Genomic DNA, 18,767 nt, shown 5'->3' on the forward strand with positions numbered 1-18,767 from the left:
ATATTAAAATATATTGTAGTAATTGATAACATTTATTGTATATAACTATTATATATTGTATAAATAGGTCTCCCTATATATTTATTATATGATATATTTATATATTTATTATTATATATGTAAAAATGAAAGAAACCTGGTAAAAGCAAAATGTTACATTAAACAAGCTCCCAAAATTGGTGATAGAAAGGTAGACACAAACAAAGAGCAAACATGTTTACGGACTTAGGAAATTTTCTATAAAATATTGAGTTAATATGATAGGAAGAGGAAGAGTGTTTTTTATAGCCTGGGTTCTGAGAGGGAGGTGGCTGAGATCTTTTCACTTATACAGCCTTAACACCTGATGTCCAGCACATTTCACAAATAAATTAAATGATGCTTGTTGCTGTTGTTTCACTTTGAAAACTTCTTTTCAAATTCTCCCTTCCCTGACAACCTGGAACATTTTACCAATCTGTTTAAAAAAATTTTTGTTGTTGTTGAGTAATGCACTCTCTGTATCATGACACTACATGTTAATTTTACAGCAACTTTGCCCAATTACTCCCCTCCCAGATCCTGAGATTCTAAATCTGTGCTGTGAGCAATAGTTGCTAGTGGGCAAAACTATGTGCCTTCTTAGTTTTCAGTCCCAGTGTATTTCCTTTGCAAATCCTACAATTTTTTAAACTCCAGGGCAGATTGACACAAACCGTGTTCCAAAATAAACACACAAAAAAGACATACATTACTATAATATCCACGTTGAGAAAAACTACTATGAAAGCAAGGAAATTCTGATGAAAGGTTGCTGCTGTCCTCATGGGTCAGCTGCTTTGTGCTGAATCATAGTTAGGCCTGTGCTCTGACAAACTCCAGACCTGAGGGCTTTTGCATAATGTGGTAGGTAGCAATGCCATATGTGTCGCATCAAAAGGGGATGCTGTAAAAATGAAGGTGGTGTCTTCCTGTAGTAAGACATTTAAATGACAGTATATTCTAGGTTGATCTGTTTCAATGAAAGAAAACCCACACGCATACATCAATATAACTTTGTGTCCAAGAGATTGCCATATAATTTGGGGGCACATGCTAACACTATCACAGACTTTCCATACATTATCATTCAATCCCGTATTTAGGGGGACTGTTACTACCAGGGAGTATAGGTTTAACAGTGGCCACTGGAGCCTGTGAGTCATTCTGGGGCTTGGCACATTTGCCTTTCCTTCCCCTTCTTTGATAGGGAGATCGATGATGACAACAGCTAATGCTTGCAAAGTACTTCAGCTTCATGTGAGATCATGCTTGTAAAGCGTTAAGTGCAACCTTGACTATCTCTAGTCTACAGATGAAGACACTAAGCCTAGAGAGGTGAAATAACGTGCTGGGGGCCAACCACCAGCACACAGTGTGGACGCAGTGCCTGGAATCTACATCTGTATGCCTGACCCTAGATCTAGGCCCTCAGCCTCCTCCCGGTCGGTCCCTCCAGTCAGGGCGAGCAGTACTGAGTATGCTAACACCGATTGGCACCAATCTGTTTCTGGAACATTTTCCTTTGTCTTTCCTCCTATGCAATGCTTCTGATCAAAGGCTTTATAGCAGTAGAATCCCGTGGTTGAGAACATGACATCAGACAATTGCCTTGGAAGTCAGCTCTTGTCATTTGCTAGCTGTGTTATCTTGGACAGTTTACTTAAATTAACTTCTGGACCCAAGGCTTTTCTTCTGTGAAATGGGATATTAACATTTGCCTTATGGGTTACTGTAAGGATTACAGAAGTAATCCATGTAATAGCTTAGCACAGGAGATGCTTTAAAAATGGTGGTTATGATTCGTAATAAAGAAGACCAGAGTATCCTTGGAGACTATAGCGCTGGGAAAGAAAAGCTATGGAAGGTCTCTATAAGGGGGTGTCGTGCTACCTTCTACCATTGAGAGAGTTCTGTGAGGCCTGCTGTTTCCTTTTCATTAGGTAAAATAACCATTGGAAAACAGTAACAACTAGTGTCACAATAGGTCTCTTTCTCTTTCCAGTCAGATACAGTGAGATGGTTGGTGCCTTCCATATTCAGTCAGATGTTTTTTAAAGGTGACAGAGACCTTCTCAGGGTCCAGACTTCTTGGTTTTTTTACTTGCTTTAAATTATTGCCATAGGACTTGTCAGATTTATAGACTCTATTTCCTCTGCCCTTCAAGTCTTAGATAAATATAAAGACATTAATGTGAAAACTTTCCTCACCTCAGCTGTGACTTATGGGACCTAAAATGTAGGAGAAGGCGGCCTTTCTCTGCTTAACTGGAGGGACACTGCATGTGCCACTTCAGTAAACAACATGACGCAGGATGGAAAATAATTTATATTATATTTATAAACTGGTATACACTGGCATACACCATGTATATGCACATTCATATTTATAAAAAAATGTTTTGTTAATAGAATTGCAAATGCCAAAATTAAGAAATAAGAACACCAGAAATGAAAACTAGCTTAACAGAAAATTACACTGAGATTATTTCATGTCACTAAGGGACTTTTCGCTTCTCTCTGCGGACATTCAAAGTAGATTTAAAATGAAAATTGATTTAAAATTGGAAACCTTTTTCAGAGTACAGGGCATTTTGATGTAAAGTGTAGGAAATACTCAAGAAAATAAAGGTAGTTGGGTTTAATACCATATCATTACTACCTAGATATAAAAAATAGCTGCAGTCAAAATTTTGCTTGTAGATCTACATTTCCTATACATTTTAACTTAGTGATTTGATACCAGAATTTTGAACTACAAAAAAAGAAAAGGTATTTAAAAGGTTTTATTTTGGGGAAGACTATACAATTAATTTTCTAACACTTTTAGGATGAATTTGCCTAGTGGTTATTTCTACCACTATAGCAATTCTCTTTTAGATGAGGTTTAATAATTTCTAATGCAGTAATGTGATAGATCAAAAAACTTTTTAAATGTCATGTATACAAAACCATTCCAGAATGGCGATTCTTCTATTGTAATCTTTAACCCACATATACTTTGCTGCTTTCTTCCAACCTAAAGCATGCTTAAAAGCAGAGTTCTAATGATTTTCCTGATGAAGCATTTGATATATGGCCCAATCATCGCCATATGCATATGGGTATATGCTATGTTTTCAATACCAGGTTTGAAAAGTAAATTGCTTCTAACTTATGCTGATTCATTTCACTTTAACAAAATTACCCTAACATCTCATGGGCTGCCATAAGATCACAAGTGAAAGAGAAGAAAATATGAAAGGTTAGGTCTCTGACAAACTTCAGAAAAGTAGGACATCAACCCCAAAGGGTCGACAAGCCCTTGGATTTCACTAAACTTTCGATGCTCAGAATTATGCGTGTGATTTACAAGCATGTGAAATCAGAGGCTGCCCCACCGGGGCTTGCCCCAGTGCACCCTGTGTCCTCCCCACATGCCTCTGGCTCCTGGGCGCCCCGGCTGCTGTCTCTCGAGAGCCTCCCCTCAATGGGCTCAGTCACCCGGACAATCAGCAGCTTTCAGCCTTATGTCCTCTCCTCCCCCCAGTAAAAGGACCACTTCAAAAAGCATCTTTTGAAATGAGGATCCAAGTAGATAGAGAAGGACAGGAGTCCAGTCACACTTGTTCCAATGACAGACAAGTCTTTCGGCTTTGTCTGCCGCACACTGCAAGCCAAAAGGGCTGCTGTGGGTGCGTGCCTCACCATCCTCTGCCCATGCTGAGAGCTCAGTGGCAGAGATCAGTGCTTATTGGTTTCCTGGAGGGGCCACCCTGTAGTTGACGGGTGCAGGCCTGTCTTTACTGCTGCACACACGCAAAGCTAAGACTGACTTACAGATCCTTGGTGGTCAGGGAAGTTTGGTGAAATTACACTAGACAAACTTCTGGTGTCCTTGTCATTTTTTACAAGGGTTTTTCAGATAGTTTCAGCAAACAATATATTTAAGGAACAGAAATGATAATAGTTTTGCCAACTAGCCAAATGCCAGATTCCAAAAGGGAACAAAAACAGGAAAAATGGAACGGGTAAAACAATGGTCCAACTAGAATTGTTGAGATTTTTAAATACCATTTTTTTCAATACTTTATATCAAGAATCTTACATGCTGCCAGAGTTAACTCATCTCCTCACTCAAAGAGGGCAAGTAATACGTGGAGGCCAAGGAAATGACAAAAGGTCCAGGACAAATGACAACTGGTGTCCAACCATTTGACCCCAGTGGTCATTTCAGTAACAGGACTTGGGTACAGACTGGGCAGAGAAAATGTGTCTCATTTGATGTGTAACTGGGCCAGGGCTTTGGCTCAGTCTAGACCCCTGGTTTTCAAATTCACTGCACACTGAAATCTCTTGGAAAATCTCTAAAAACATAGTGATGTGTGGGTCTCAACCCCAGATATTCTGATTTAATTCGGTCAGTAGAATTTTTTAAAGCTCCTAGGCAATTGAACCATGTGGTCATTTTTGAGAACCACTAGTCTATCATTCCCAAGGACTTCAGACAGAAGCTGGTTCTAATACTTGCCAGAAGTTCTGATTCAGAATTCATACATAAGCTCAATTTAAAGATTTCAAATCACTGGGGTCTTGGAATTTCCCCTTTGGGATAAAACAATAATAGCAAATAATGCATACTCCTCCTCGCCTGCCCCCCTCCCCCACACACACAAAATGAAAATTTTAAAGTTTGCTCACCATTTGGGTACTTGAGGCATTCTTCACAGTGTCAGTATCAGTGGTTAGCTTGTATAGTGCACTATCACCACAGAGGATCAAATCACTACATATTTTAAAAACACATTTCTGACTCACTCTTTTCTTGGCAATTTCACAAAGCTCAGTCTTCTAGGATTTGAGCTGTTGTGAATGGAATCATCTCTTCCTAAATGAAATGGCAGTTTAAATCCATATGGCATAGAATTTATTCTACTAATCCAACCCCACAAAGGATTTCCTATAGCAAAAACAAGTCCATTCTTTAGCCTGTTTTTTGCATTTTTGCACATAACGTTTGCTCTCAGTGAAACTATACAGTTAAATTCACAGGGTACTGCCATTTCCTACAACATGGGTGTTTAAAAATAAGACATCATTTTGAGCTTCAGTTAGGACCCGTTTATGGGAGAGCTGTCCAAGTGCCCTGAATGGTTGGCTCTTTGCTGGTAGATAAAAGAATCAGGGCTGGTTTAAGGAGATCAGCTGAGTCCAACTCCTTGTCACTAAAAGATCAGTCCTTTACCGTTTGACAGAAATCACTGCCAATTCTTAATGGACAATTAGCAGGAAAGAAATTCCAGATTTCCTTACAGCCAGCACTAGCTTTCAGAAACTCTTATAATGAGGAATTTCCTCTTTATGTCTGATTTCATATGCTCGTACTGGTCATTAACTAATATCACGGGGGATCCGACTGTGGTTTGCCTTGTTTTCATTTCAAACACATGAAGGTTAGGTTTAGTATACATTATTAATTCTGTGATCTGGGTATTGCAATCAGTACTGTGGTCTGTTAAAACAGCTTTATTCCCTCTCTTGGGATCTTAAAGCTTAAAGAATAGTAAGAAGTGATCTGCACAATAATTTATGAAAATTCCTAATTGCATTACTTATGCAAAATGATTGTTGACAAACACAGAATATTGCCATAACAATTCATGAGTCAAGAAGCCTGAAAAATGACTGTGCAATAGCAGTGAACATGTTTTCATTTCAGAAGTGTCTGAGGGGCACACCACAACACTCAGGGATCATGATCAGCTCTTAAGCGTGCTGGCCTCTGCTCCGTCATAACACCAGTAGCCTCTTCTGATGCTTCCAACCTGCGACTTGTGACCAGGGTGTCATGGAGACTGAGATAAAGGCCAGCTGTATAATAGCATTGCCTCCTTGAGGTGATAAGGACGTGGTATCATTACTCACTATCCAGTATACACTCAACTACCCATGGGGTACATTTGTATCTTATTGATATCACAAGTGTCAAATACTAAGGGAATTCAAAATATTGCACTTTAAACGGTCATATTATGTAACTCATGCTACATACGCAGAAGAATGGATTTTGAAGTTTATTTTAAGCCCCAGAAGTCCTGGAGCTCTCCTGGGAGGGAAGGGCCAATGGGGGTTCTGCAGAATTCCTAGAGGCCTTAAAACATGCATATGGCACAGTTGTGGCACTGTCATAACCTGGCTTGTGCCATTTTATTGCACGATGCAATGTTTCAATGTCAGAGAAGATAAACTTTCATTCAACATCCCAATGAATGGGCATACATTAAAAAAAGAGGGACTCTGAAGTAATTTGAATTAAAAGGAAGACATTTTTTAGGCAGTTCAAGTAGGAATAAGAACATCAGTTTTTTTGTTTCTTACAACAACATTTTCAAGTATTCTGAGCTCATTTCTTTCACCTATACTTTATCATACATATTTTTTTAATACCAACATTTTTACTAAAGTAATACTTGAAAGCTATATATTATTCTTTCAAATACTTGAAAACATTATATTTTAGAGCAAACAGACAATGTGTATCATGGTGTATGCCCTTCAACTCAGTAATGCTCTTTCTATGAATGAATTTTAAGAAAGTCATCCATGAGCAGGTTAAATAATATACACAAGAATGATAAGTAACATTATTCACAATGATAAAAAGAAAAGACTGGAGTCATCCTAAATTATCTCATGAAAAGGAAATTGAACATCCAAAAAAGATAAAAGCTAAGTTTTTGAGAAAAATTTCCAAATCTGATAATATGCTCATGACAGTGTTAGGTGGAAAAAAGGAGGCTAAAAAGATGTATATATGGTTTGATTTCAATTTTATTTTAAAGCTTTTTAGGAAAAAAGCTAAAGAAAACATGTTCTTCTTGTGTGTTTTCACATTTATTAATATGGACCTGTATTACCTTTGTAGTCAGAAAAATTCATTTAATTTTAATATAAAAACTGGAAGGAAGTATATCAAAATGTTAACAGTGATATTCTTTAATCAATGGGATTATAGATGATGATTTTAAAAATACTTTTCCCAATATTTTCTTTTAGAGAGAGCATGCTGAACTTTCATAGTAACAAAAATGCACTGCTAGTGAGGAAAGTACTTGTTGCTGCATCTTTATTCTTTGCTCATTAGGTATCATGGGCAGTGAGTTAGAACACATTATTCAGAACACATTTCAGAATTATGTATTCGTTGAGCTCTGGTGTGCAAAACACTAAATACTTCCTTTCAAGGGACTTTTGATTATTTGCTGTGAATTCTAATGAAAAATTTATTGGGAGAAAGTTGAAACTACTGAGTTATACAAATTTTCTAAATGATCTGCATCTCGGCACCAAAGTCCTTTTTCTTAAAGGACCATAAGTACCCTAAAGCACTTCTCTTATTCAGTTTGTCTTGTTGACACTGTCACATCAGCTTGAGGTTGGGTGGTCCCAACAATATGGCATTCCCTATTTTCTCATTGAGTCTTTCTAATTATTTTACATGGTGGGTACCGAATACATAGAGATCAGGAATATGTTTCTATTCTTTCCAACTTGTTTCTTCTGGTTTTGATGTTCTTACGTTTGAGTAGAGCACGGCAAAGCCAGGAGGAGTCTATTTCTATAGGAGTAGAAGAGTATAAAGCTTCCTTTAAATGTTTCCTCTAGTTAAGAAATGGGAAAGATGACCAGTTCTTCCCAAATCATGCAGTTACTTTGTTTCATTCCAAAATAGTCGTGAGCGGTTAAATGTGTCTTAATTTTCAAATGCCACAATTTGCCTTACAGCTTAGTACTGCTAATATTATACTGTGTTACTCTCTTGTGAAACCAATTTGATAATATTATTTACGTACCTACTAGATTACTTAGCGTGAGAATTCAAGATGGAGAAATGGGAAAGAAGGCAATAGATGTGCTAATATATTATAAAGATGGCTTATTATAGATAAAAATATTTGACTTACCTGTAAAAACATTATACAAGGAAATCACAGTATAAGTAGCATCATTTATGACAGACTCAAAAACAGAGTGGTAAAGAATGATTTGCAATTACCAAAATAACCAAATATCTCTTTGTTTCTACTAGCAAATGTTGATATACAATTCTAAGTATTATGTCTGTTAAACACTTAACCAAATACTTTATAAAACCAAGAATTATTTTAAATGTGTAAATTACATAGGGAAAGCATGTAAAAATACCAATCTGATTGCACTGCTTAATAGTCACCAAATAACATTCAAAATTTAATTGTCCCAATTCAGTTGCCATAGTTATTATTCCCTTATGTTGTCTCCTTCTTTTCTCCTTAAACATTCTTTTATTATAAAGAAATACCTTCAGTGAGGAGAACACTAAAATAAAATTAACATAGCCAGAGCAAAGATAAATAAAATTTAAAAAGCCAACCTTTATTCCACTTTGAACAAGTTTGTGAATGTCCAAATAAGGCTCCTTGAAAATTTCTCCCTCAGGGGTGAGTATCTTCACGTAACCTTCTTTTTCCAGAATGAAGAGCCGCTGTGAGCCATCCCCACTGTGCAGGGCGCTGACAGGCTGGCGTAGCCCGCTCACAACCTCCTGAATACAGAAGCAGTTGTGCTTGTGCTTTCTAAACAAATTAAAGAAAACCAGTGAGCTTTTCTTGAGATGAAGGAGGCAAGGGATGCACTTAGCATCCTTTTCAAAATGTATTTCCTCTAGGAATCAATGGTTTTAATAATCATGAAGGGCTGCCAACCCAAGGGCACAATAGGATTCTTTTACATTTTTTTCAATGGGAAAAACAAACAACAAAACAAAAAACAAAAAACAGCCTTCTCTCAAAAAGTAAGAGAGAGAATCAAAACATGTCTATGTTTTAAAATTTCATAAGCTCATTATCTCATCTTTCAGTGACTATCATTAAAAAACTAGCTTTACTCACAATAATTAAACCTTACAGAAAGGCGCTCAGAGAGAAAGTTCTATGATCTATTTACGAAACTCTGATTTGCTAATCATAATTGTGCTGAAGATTTCCACAGAGCCATAAGCTACCAACAATCATAAAACACAAGTTAAAACTATACTCATAAAATTCACATGAATCATAGAGAAGCCAAGCTCATAACAGAAGATGAGTAGGCTAAGCATGAGGAGTACTTAAGCTAATATGCTTTTAGAGAAGCAAACTACTGAAAGGGGAAAATAAAGCATCTGGAGGATATAGCTGCTGGACATAAGCAAAGACAGATGATTTACTTTTAAAACCACAAGATTTGTCAGTTTTTTTTTTTTTTTTTCTTTTTTAAAGATTAAAGAGTATTATCTTTAGGAACCTGCTGATCTCTTCCACTTTTTCATACTCTTCCATCTGGTCCAAGTAGTTGGATGCTGGTCCTCTGATTTGTTTTCTCGGAAAATCTGGAAAGCACAACCCACCATCTTTTCTTGCATAGTAAAAGCAAAACTCATCAGCAGTCGTTTGAAGGAAACCTTTAAAAAAATGTAAAAAGACTCATTAGAATTATTCAGTGTCACAGTGAAAACATCCTATTTGAAAGATAAAATATAGGAAAAGAATTTTTAGAAACTATGAATAGTCTAGGAAAGCACACAGATAAAAATAAAAGGAAAGAAAAACATTTTTTTTGGCTTCGGATTTCCTTTTTGTTTTTTAACCAAAATTTAAGAATTGCAGTAGAAATGAAATAATATTGTATTAGATATTTTAAGAGGCTCATGAAATACACATTATATAAACCCAGCAATAATGCTGTAAATACACTGACTTGTTTTCAAGCTTCTTCAGTTACCATATGTTGCCCTTGTGAACTGATCTGTTGGTTATTCAGCATTTTTTCTCCTATAATACTAATAACTTCCTAAGAACATATTAGAATCAAGAAAGAAATAGACCATTCAGTGCCAGTTTGGGCCATTTTACAATTCGTATTGTACTGTCACTCACACATGATTAAATAAAAAATCTAATGATTGTCACAAGGTTATTATATAATAAATGACTGATTCACTATGACATGATCAACAATGAATGGATGCTATTAACAGCCACCATTTTCAAATATGTGGGTGCTTTTTCCCTGCATCTCATTTGCAAGAGATAAGGATTATTTTATAAGACAAAAATTATACTTAAAATATCCTTTCAATCTTCTTAAGCAGAATAGCTGACATACCACCCTTCACTGAAAAAAAAAAATATAAGGAGCCAAATAGAAAATGCAAAACAGATCACTTAAAGGGACCTGAAAGATATTTTCTTTTCTTACGTATTAAAAATTTTTATCAAATAAAATTTGGTATATTTGAAGCGAAACAAGTGGACTTTATGACAAAACAGAATTTTGACATTACTTTTGCAATTTGAGTTAATAAGGAGGGTATTTTGGGGGGGAGGAGAGCATATCCATTAATGATTCACTTCCATATTCTGATGATTTTTGCTAACAAAATAGTTTCTTGCTACCAGAATTGACTTTATATGAAGTCCTAAATTTCTGCTTCTGTTCTCATACCTTAAATTATGTTTCATGTCTTGATTTTTACCTAACAAATTAGATATTATTGTACCCCCATCAATTTTACACATTATTGTACCCCCATCAAGGCACTTGGTAACTTAGTTGAAGTTCAGAAGTTATATAACATTCACGTTTGCAAGGATTTCTAAGAATAAAAATTTGGGGACAACCAAGTGAGGCATATTTTAGTGAAAGACACTAAAAGTTTATTTTCTGTGAGCTTGACCTACATCACCTCAAACCTAAAACTAATCTTGGAATCTGAAGGTCCCAAGTGGCTAAAACTTGATGTAGATTTTGACCTTTGGGTGAAGTGTATCACCCCTAAATTTCTGAGACAGACTCTTCAAGGCCAATAACTGACTAGGCTATTGGGAAACATCTTATCTTTGGGAACCAGACAAGTAAGAGCAGATGTCCTTGGGAGTGGGGAGGAGGGGCAGAAAAAGGAGGCATGGCAGCTGGAAAGGGTGGTCCAGGGGCGGGACAAGGCAGCTGGAAGGAGGTTATCTTTCTCTGAAAAAATTCAGGGATTAGAAGTTGGGCAGAGGAATGAAAACTACAGCAACATTTACTCATCTTTAGCAACTTACTGTTTGCAAAAGATAACTTTTTTCCTCTATTCTTTAAAGGCTGAGCATACAGATGAAAGAATCCTAGTGGTGTTAAACAAGTCTGAGACAAAAAGAGTAGAAAAACTGAGTTGCTAAATCAAATTTAAAACCATTTGTGCTAGATCTTTCTTTTGGGATATATATATATATATATATATATATATATATATATATATAAATAATATATGGCCAAAAAAAGTGTACACATTTTAAGAAAGGAACAAACTATTAAAATTGTAATACTCAATATGTACTGATAACAAAAGATGACTACAAGGCATGTGTATACATTTTTTTGGTACCCCCAGCATATCTGCCATCAAGCTGGGAAGATCTCCATCCCAATATTTATAACCAAATGTGTGAAGGAGAAATTTTGTGTTAATGTGATATTTGCCTATGGGATCACAGAAAACTTTCAAAGCACAATGCAGAAGAAATTTCGATTTTGCTTATTAAAAATATTTGTATTCCAGCATTACAGTCTGCAAACCAATACCATCTTAAGGGGAAATTAATGAACAATGCTGGTGGCTGATTCCATTTTATAAAGAATTATTAGCTGGGGACAAACTCGAGGAAATGAGAAATCATTTTCACATGGAACTTCTGAAGATTAATGAGTGCAAATTCATACACTGTAGCTGCAGAGGTACTATATTCTTTTAGCAAACTCAAAACAAAACAAAAAAATGTTAACAGTGAGTTACCACAAGCCTTTTATAGACTCCAGGCAAGCTGGATCATCTAAGTGTGAGGGAGGGAGCCACCTCAGAAGACTTTTACATAAAAATATGGGCATTTTTCTTACAATTAATCCTTTTATTAATACTTTGCCTTAAATGATCCAATTTTGTGGATAGTGATGAATAAGATATATTTTTCTGTGAAGAGCTAAAAGGGACCTGGTTTCTGTGCATGGGGATGACATTTATTGCCAGGGAAGATGTAATCTGCCAAATGGTATCCCTCTGTTCAGAAGACTGAATTGAAAAGAATTTTACTTAAAGTGAGTGTTTAGCTCACCCTGGACCATTACAATATGATCAAGTCTACTCGTGATGGAAGTTCACTGATTATTCCAGCAGGTGTGTGTGTGTGTGTGTGTGTGTGTGTGTGTGTGTGTGTTTTAATTCCCAATAATTTATCAAATATCTTGGATCTGGAACTGTTCTCCTGGATCACGGACCCAGTCGTCTATACCACAAAGTACCCAATAAAACACTGCATGTAAATGAATATTCTCTGTGGAGAAGTCTAAGCTTTAGCTTTTCTCTCAGCATGCATGTGAGAGAAAAGTCCTTTTTCCTCAGTACCTGTGATGTTCATTATGATACGGAAAAATGGAAAAAAAACAAAAACCCATTGTCAGTGAGGCCTGAACTCAAGAGCATTTTCTAGTCGAGGTAATGGGTGTCCATCCATCCATCTTGGGAACTAATAAGACACATGTGTGAGGTATCTGATGGGGTCAGGAGTGGCTGTGGACTAGTGAGACTCAGTGGAATGAAATCCTTGACCTTGGTCTCATTAGCAATGGGATTAAACCAACGGAACTAATTGTATACAGACATTTCACACTACAACAATCTACAGATGACTCTTTAATAAGAGTGATAAAAATCATTATGATAACAAGGGTAAAGGACGAAGCAAGGCCAATAGATATCCTTTTATATGCTTTCCACAGAGTGTATTATGCCATCATTTAGCGAAAAGCAAAGCATCAACTCTATTCATCATAATTTAGGAGGAAGAAAAGACCTGTGGTGTTGAGAAAGGAGCTCGTGTGTGCGCACGTGTGTTTCAATTTTGTTATTTTTAGAAGTTTTAAGAATTTACCTCCCGAAGTAAATTCCTAACTGGAGATTATGATTAATAAAACTAGTGTATCCTCACAATAGTGATTGTTAACTTTTTTCATTTAGGGGAAAATAAGCAGACCATGAATATTTCTGAATTAAAGTTTCTAGAAAGCAACTATTTTTCCAGGTGTATGTGTATGCTAAAGTGACCGATGCTTTCTTTAAAGCCATGAAGGTGAAGCAACAGGATAGATCATTTATACTTTATTTATTTATTTTGTATTGGGCAATGGGGGAAGAAATGAAGATACCTCTGGAATTATTTTCTCTCTCTGCACCCCTCGCAGCATTTGCCTTCTCTTGGCAAAATACATCCCTTAGGGTACCTTCTTCTGCATGTTTCTGATTTGCAGAAAGATGAGGCTATTAATAAGGATAGTCAAAATACGTTGACTAATATTTTATTTAAAAAAATCACAAAATAGCTGTTGTTGGTTTTTGTTTGTTTGTTTTATAATTTTGACTTCAGAGATAAGTAAACCATGTCATTAAATAGACTTAAAGTGAAAATATTGCAAATTCACTTTTTGAGCAATTGCTGAAAAATGAGCGTTCTAGAATTCTAAAGGGCCTTCTGGGTTGGAGGCAAGGGCTGAGGGAGGGAAGGATTACCATCTTATTCATCATACTTTAGGAAACGGTAATCTACATGCCAAGGCTCAGTCTGGTGAACAAATCGATCAACATTAGTAACACCGAGAGTCTGTTATTACAACTTGCTTTGGGGATGCGTATTTGGAATGATTATTAGTATTTGATGGATACAGAGGAAGCGCCCTCTGGTTGTTGCTGAAGCATGCTAGCCTGTCCCCGGAAAGCACCCTTGCTGCTCCATCCACCACTGGAGTGGAGCTTTCATCTGGTTATCTTTCAGGGCAGCCTGGGTGGCCACCAAAAGCACTTGACATCTTGATGCACTTCAGCAGTTTTACATATATACAAACTCTGTAGAAAAATAAATTTGTCATTCGTCACCACACATGTTGATCTGGGGAGTGAGGTGCTTGCCCTTCTGGCTCCTGAGCTGTTTGCTGTGCTCTCTCTCTCTCTCTTACAGTGGATATTGCTTTTGGTTGTTTGCTTTGGAAGCTAAAATAACTTCAGATATAGGAAGGATCCCTGCAGATGAGTCCCGAAATCCAGCATGGTTGGCTTTATCTCAAGGAGATAGAGGTAGATGAAAATGTTGAGTGCGGGGATCACTTTCAGCTCCCAGTGGTATAGGCAAACCTTCAAGACTTGAAAATTTTCAGCAAACCTTTATGGGACCTAATCTGTTATCGCTTCTTGACAGGCCATCTAGGCAACCGTGACCTATTATTCTACTTTGCTTTGGGGAATGTGATAAAGAGGAAGAAACAGCTGGTTTAAGAAAAGCCTTAGAAACATGGCTGTAGTTTATAAAGACAATAATAATATTTTCACATTGAATGGGTTTAGCTACACGTTATGGTACACCAAAGGAAGCAAGCAACCCTAGTCAAAATGTTTTCTTAGGTTATTAAGAGAGCTCTATAAAAAAAAATACAAAAATCTACACTTTTCTGGGTCAGAGAAAAAAGTGAAATGTGCATAGCACTTAAAAAAAATTTCGCCAAGTGCATTCTAGAGCTCGCCTTTTCCTTCAGTACCATTATGAACTGTTAGCTTCAGTGGGTTTGTTTGCGTGTGACTTTGCCTAACTAAACAGAATCTGTCTCGTTAAATTCTTTTCTACCTCTGTGTTGATTCTTCCAACTAAACCAACAACCAAGTTTACAAACTTTTGATGGTAACCTTAATCAATGCTCAAAAATGTATTTGTTTATTAGGGTCCAAAATATGATAGTGACCAGGTATGTTTGGGAGACTGTAAGCATTAAGAACTTCTATATCTACCCTATTACTTTCTCAATGTACAACTTTGGTTAAGCCATTAAACACCTCCTGAGGCTCAGTTTTCCTCATCTGTCAAATGGATATGACTCCACCTTTCCTACCTACCTCCCAGGGTTTGTGAGGAACAAATTGGTTATTATATGTGAAAATGCTTTGGAAAGTGTTAATTTTTTGGGTTTTGAATCATATTTTATTTAAGGAAATACCTTAAAAGTCAGTGGCCAGTCTGCAGTTAACGTAGAAGGGGAGCCTGTCTTGATACTGACATTGATGGGTAAAGAAGACACCAACAATAAATTCGTACTGATAACCCAACGTGTGTAAAGATAACCAGCTGTATTATCGGTGTAATAAGAAATGTAAAACATTTCAACAAAACCAACATAGTGTGTGTAGACTGAAATGACAGTAATCCCTTTGAGCAGTAATAATAGGTTTCAAAGTTGAGAAGGTTAATTATGAGGTAAAAATAGGTATTTTGAAAGATGAGATAAATTTTACACTCTTGTATGCAAGCACTTAAGAACAGGTATCTTGTAAGGATATCCCACAGTAGTTTATTTAAATTATGCTTTTTTTTTTTTTTTACCTGGAATATTGCCTCGGCACGTATAAAAGAATTCTTTGCAATAATCTTTGCAGAGCAGGGGAAGTGCTAGGTCTCTTTCCAGGGCCTCTCTCTCAGGTGAGTGGAACAGACTCTGCGAATGTGGAGAGCAAAGCGCACATTTGACTTCTTCCAGTAACTTCCCACATTCTGTGTTGTTGGTAACAGAAAATATCTGAAAGCCATAAATCAAAAAACAAACTTTGTTTTAGTTGTGTGAAGTTACGTTTAGTTACTTTTTTTTTTTTTTTTTTTTTGTGGTAATCATGTAAGTAGAAAAGTATAATTTAGCCAAGGCAGTTGTCTGAAAAGAATTACCATGTCACAATGGAGAATGCCTTTATAAGACACACATAGTCTCTTAGGTCGAGATGGGAGAGCAAAGGACAGGGATACAGAAAAATACTTCTCACTCTTGCGAATCAAAGTCTGTTTATTTGTCTTTCAGGTGAGGAATTAAATGACAATTATATTTAGTCCCTTTCACCCTCTATCACTTCACTCTGCCTCAATGTGTATATTGCCTGATACTTAACTTCAAAATTCCTAATACCTGTATCCAACTATATGTAAAGAAGAATTTTTAAAAACATGGCTTACTTGTGTCTTAGGTAAAAATCTATTTCACTCCTGAAATTCCTAATACGATATTCTCAGAGATGTTACTTGAGTTACATTTTTCTAATTTCAATTAAGTTTCAATCTACAGATTGCATAGGGAAAGTTTGCTAAAATGGGAAACTGTCTCCCTTTCATGTTCTATAAAAATAATACCTGAAGCTGAATCAAACAGGTTTAAGACCACTTTTTATTATTCATTATATCTTAGCCAGGAAAAACTTCCTAACTAGCTCCTCAGGTATGTTATATGCATGAATAAACACAAGAGTCTAATAAAAGTGCTTTTGTATAGTATTTAGTAAGTTTTAATGAAAAAAGACATACTTTTATCCTTATTTATACAGTGTTATGTCTTTTACTTCAGTAAGACCAATTTGAGAGTCATTGATTCATTGAGGTTAGAAATTTGTAGATAAAATAAGTCTCAGTATCTAGTACTAATTTTAAAAAACTGACTTCAGGAATCCCTCTAATAAATCTAGAGGAACAATATCTGCACAATATTTGAGACGTGAAGTGCAGTGCTGTCTAAATCAATAATTGATTTTTCATATTAAAAACGCCGTAATATACCTTTTCTCAGTTTATGTAACTGTATTTATACTTAATTATGTCTTTAGAACTATGAACTGAAATTAACGGTTTAAACCCTAGATGATTGTTTAAATCAAATATTTCATTCAAAGGTTGAAGTTCTAATTTGAGTAAATTGTATGGCTCTCTTTTTATAGAACTTTTTATCTTTATAGGATAAAGATATTCTAGGTAATCACAAAATTTGGACCTGAAAGAGCAAAGCAACTAAAAACAAAAAATCTTTGAATACAAGCATGCTTGAAATTGTAGCATGCAGTAATTAAAAGTCCAATAGAAATTACCCTAGTTCAGAAAAAAATAAATATGTTGTAACTATCTACAATAGTCGGAAAAGTCATTAATCACAATTATTTACATTTTAATTTTTATCAATTTATTTAAATGACAATTGCTTAAATGGTTAAAGATTTCTAAAAGGAAACATACACCAGACACTTAGAATTTGCATTCCAAGAATGTTTTAAATGTCTTTTATTGTCTATACTCTGGCAGACCTCACAGATCTATTCAATATTAATACTGTTCAAGTTTGTTCTGTTTGTTTATCATACAGCAGTTCTCTAAGAACAAAACAACTACAGGATGCTGAAACCATCTCTTTTGCTGGCTGAAAAACTGGAATGTAATTACCTTTGGTTTTATGGAGAATATGCATGCTTCCATTTTTTATAGCTGAAACAAAATGATCCACATATACTCTCCCAGCTGCTATCCAGGAAGAGCTTGATTTTAGTGCCTAAAGAATTTTGTCTTTTACAATTTTTGGAATGTGCCCTGGCCACAAGATCTCTCATCAAAAGTTTCAGAAATAGGATTCAATAAATTATCTGAAATCAAGTATAATATTATTCTTTGTAAAGTTTCATGCTGTTCCGGCCCAGCAGGATGGTAACATTTTGCTCTGTGTGAGGTCTGCAGTGTAAATACCTATTTGAAGATAGATAGAGCCATCATTCTGGCTTTGGTTTCAATGAACCAATAGTCTTACTGAAGTCAATTAAACTCAGTCCAAGCTGCAACAGTGTTTTAGACAGATGCGAACTGGTGTGTGTAGGGTGTTTTTTCTTCTTTTCGGCCTGTGTGTCTGTGTCTATATAGGTCCTTAACTTTATGTCTGACAATGTCATCAATCTTAAGAAGAAATTTAGGCTAATTTCCTGTTTCAATTTTTAAAAGCCATATATGAAACCATCAAATTATAGTGGTTTAAACTAAATATACTTTGGAAATCATGTAAAACTTCGAAACATTATTACAGCATGCCTAGTAATGATTGTGGCTGTTGCTGACTAATTTATAACATCTGGCAGGTCATCCTTTAATCTTTAGCCACATGAAAGTGAAATCCATAGAAGAAAGGTAAGATAAATCCTGGAATACACAGAGAAGCGTGGCCTACAACCATAGCTTATCAACAAATAGTAAAATGGGTGACAGAGACCTTCTGTATTTCTCTTTATTTATCAAGTAACTAAACAAAGAGGATAAAAAGGCATCCACATGGGTTCGATGAGCGGACAAAAGGAGAAAATACATGACAGTATATTAAGATGTAGCCTTGAGATCACTTGGTACACAAAAAGTTATTTCTAAAAATCATATGCCTACAAGGTTCTTCAGCTGTTGGGTAGAACACATGCGTCTCTGGACTATAGTGCTGGATTATGTCATTAAAGAGTTCAGTTTCAATTTTAGGCTAATATGTAAATAGATCATTGTACTAAGGCAGCTGTTAAAGGGACCCCAGGATGAGTTATTTGTTTAGTTGGATGTGTTCAACAATAGCCTTTGTCCCTGAAAGAGCCAGAGCAAACAAATGATTGTGAAAGGGCACACTTGAAAACAATTACTTCTCACCCATTCCTTGACAGCTTTGGCCGTGAAACCACCCAAGGTAGAGAGAGCTTCTATGCCTCTGTGGCTGCAAGTTAAGTTTTAGAAATGGGGCTATTTCATTTGGTTGTGGATTCAGTTTGGCTAATGGGAATTAGATCCTTTTAGCATGCTTGCTGTATTTAGGAGCTGCAAGAATATTGCTAAGACAATACAACTTCCTAA

At 36.0% G+C, this 18,767-nt stretch overlaps 2 protein-coding genes across 4 annotated transcripts in view; one reads left to right on the plus strand and one right to left on the minus strand.

Moving 5' to 3' along the window:
* ANAPC10 (anaphase promoting complex subunit 10) overlaps nucleotides 1-18,767 on the plus strand; it is a 274,574-nt gene that overhangs the window by 249,929 nt on the left and 5,878 nt on the right. The window lies entirely within an intron of this gene.
* The window catches only part of HHIP (hedgehog interacting protein), an 87,849-nt gene that overhangs the window by 65,689 nt on the left and 3,393 nt on the right, over nucleotides 1-18,767 (minus strand). For all 3 annotated transcript variants that reach the window (XM_019730761.2, XM_019730762.2, XM_019730760.2), the window contains exons 2-4: nucleotides 15,474-15,666; nucleotides 9,322-9,478; nucleotides 8,411-8,612 (exon numbers count right to left, since the gene is read on the minus strand). In XM_019730761.2, the coding sequence (XP_019586320.1) occupies nucleotides 8,411-8,612; nucleotides 9,322-9,478; nucleotides 15,474-15,666 (552 nt within the window). The remainder of the gene's footprint in view (nucleotides 1-8,410; nucleotides 8,613-9,321; nucleotides 9,479-15,473; nucleotides 15,667-18,767) is intronic.

Source organism: Rhinolophus sinicus, linkage group LG07 (genome assembly GCF_036562045.2).
Source record: "Rhinolophus sinicus isolate RSC01 linkage group LG07, ASM3656204v1, whole genome shotgun sequence".
NCBI classification, from domain to species: domain Eukaryota; kingdom Metazoa; phylum Chordata; class Mammalia; order Chiroptera; family Rhinolophidae; genus Rhinolophus; species Rhinolophus sinicus.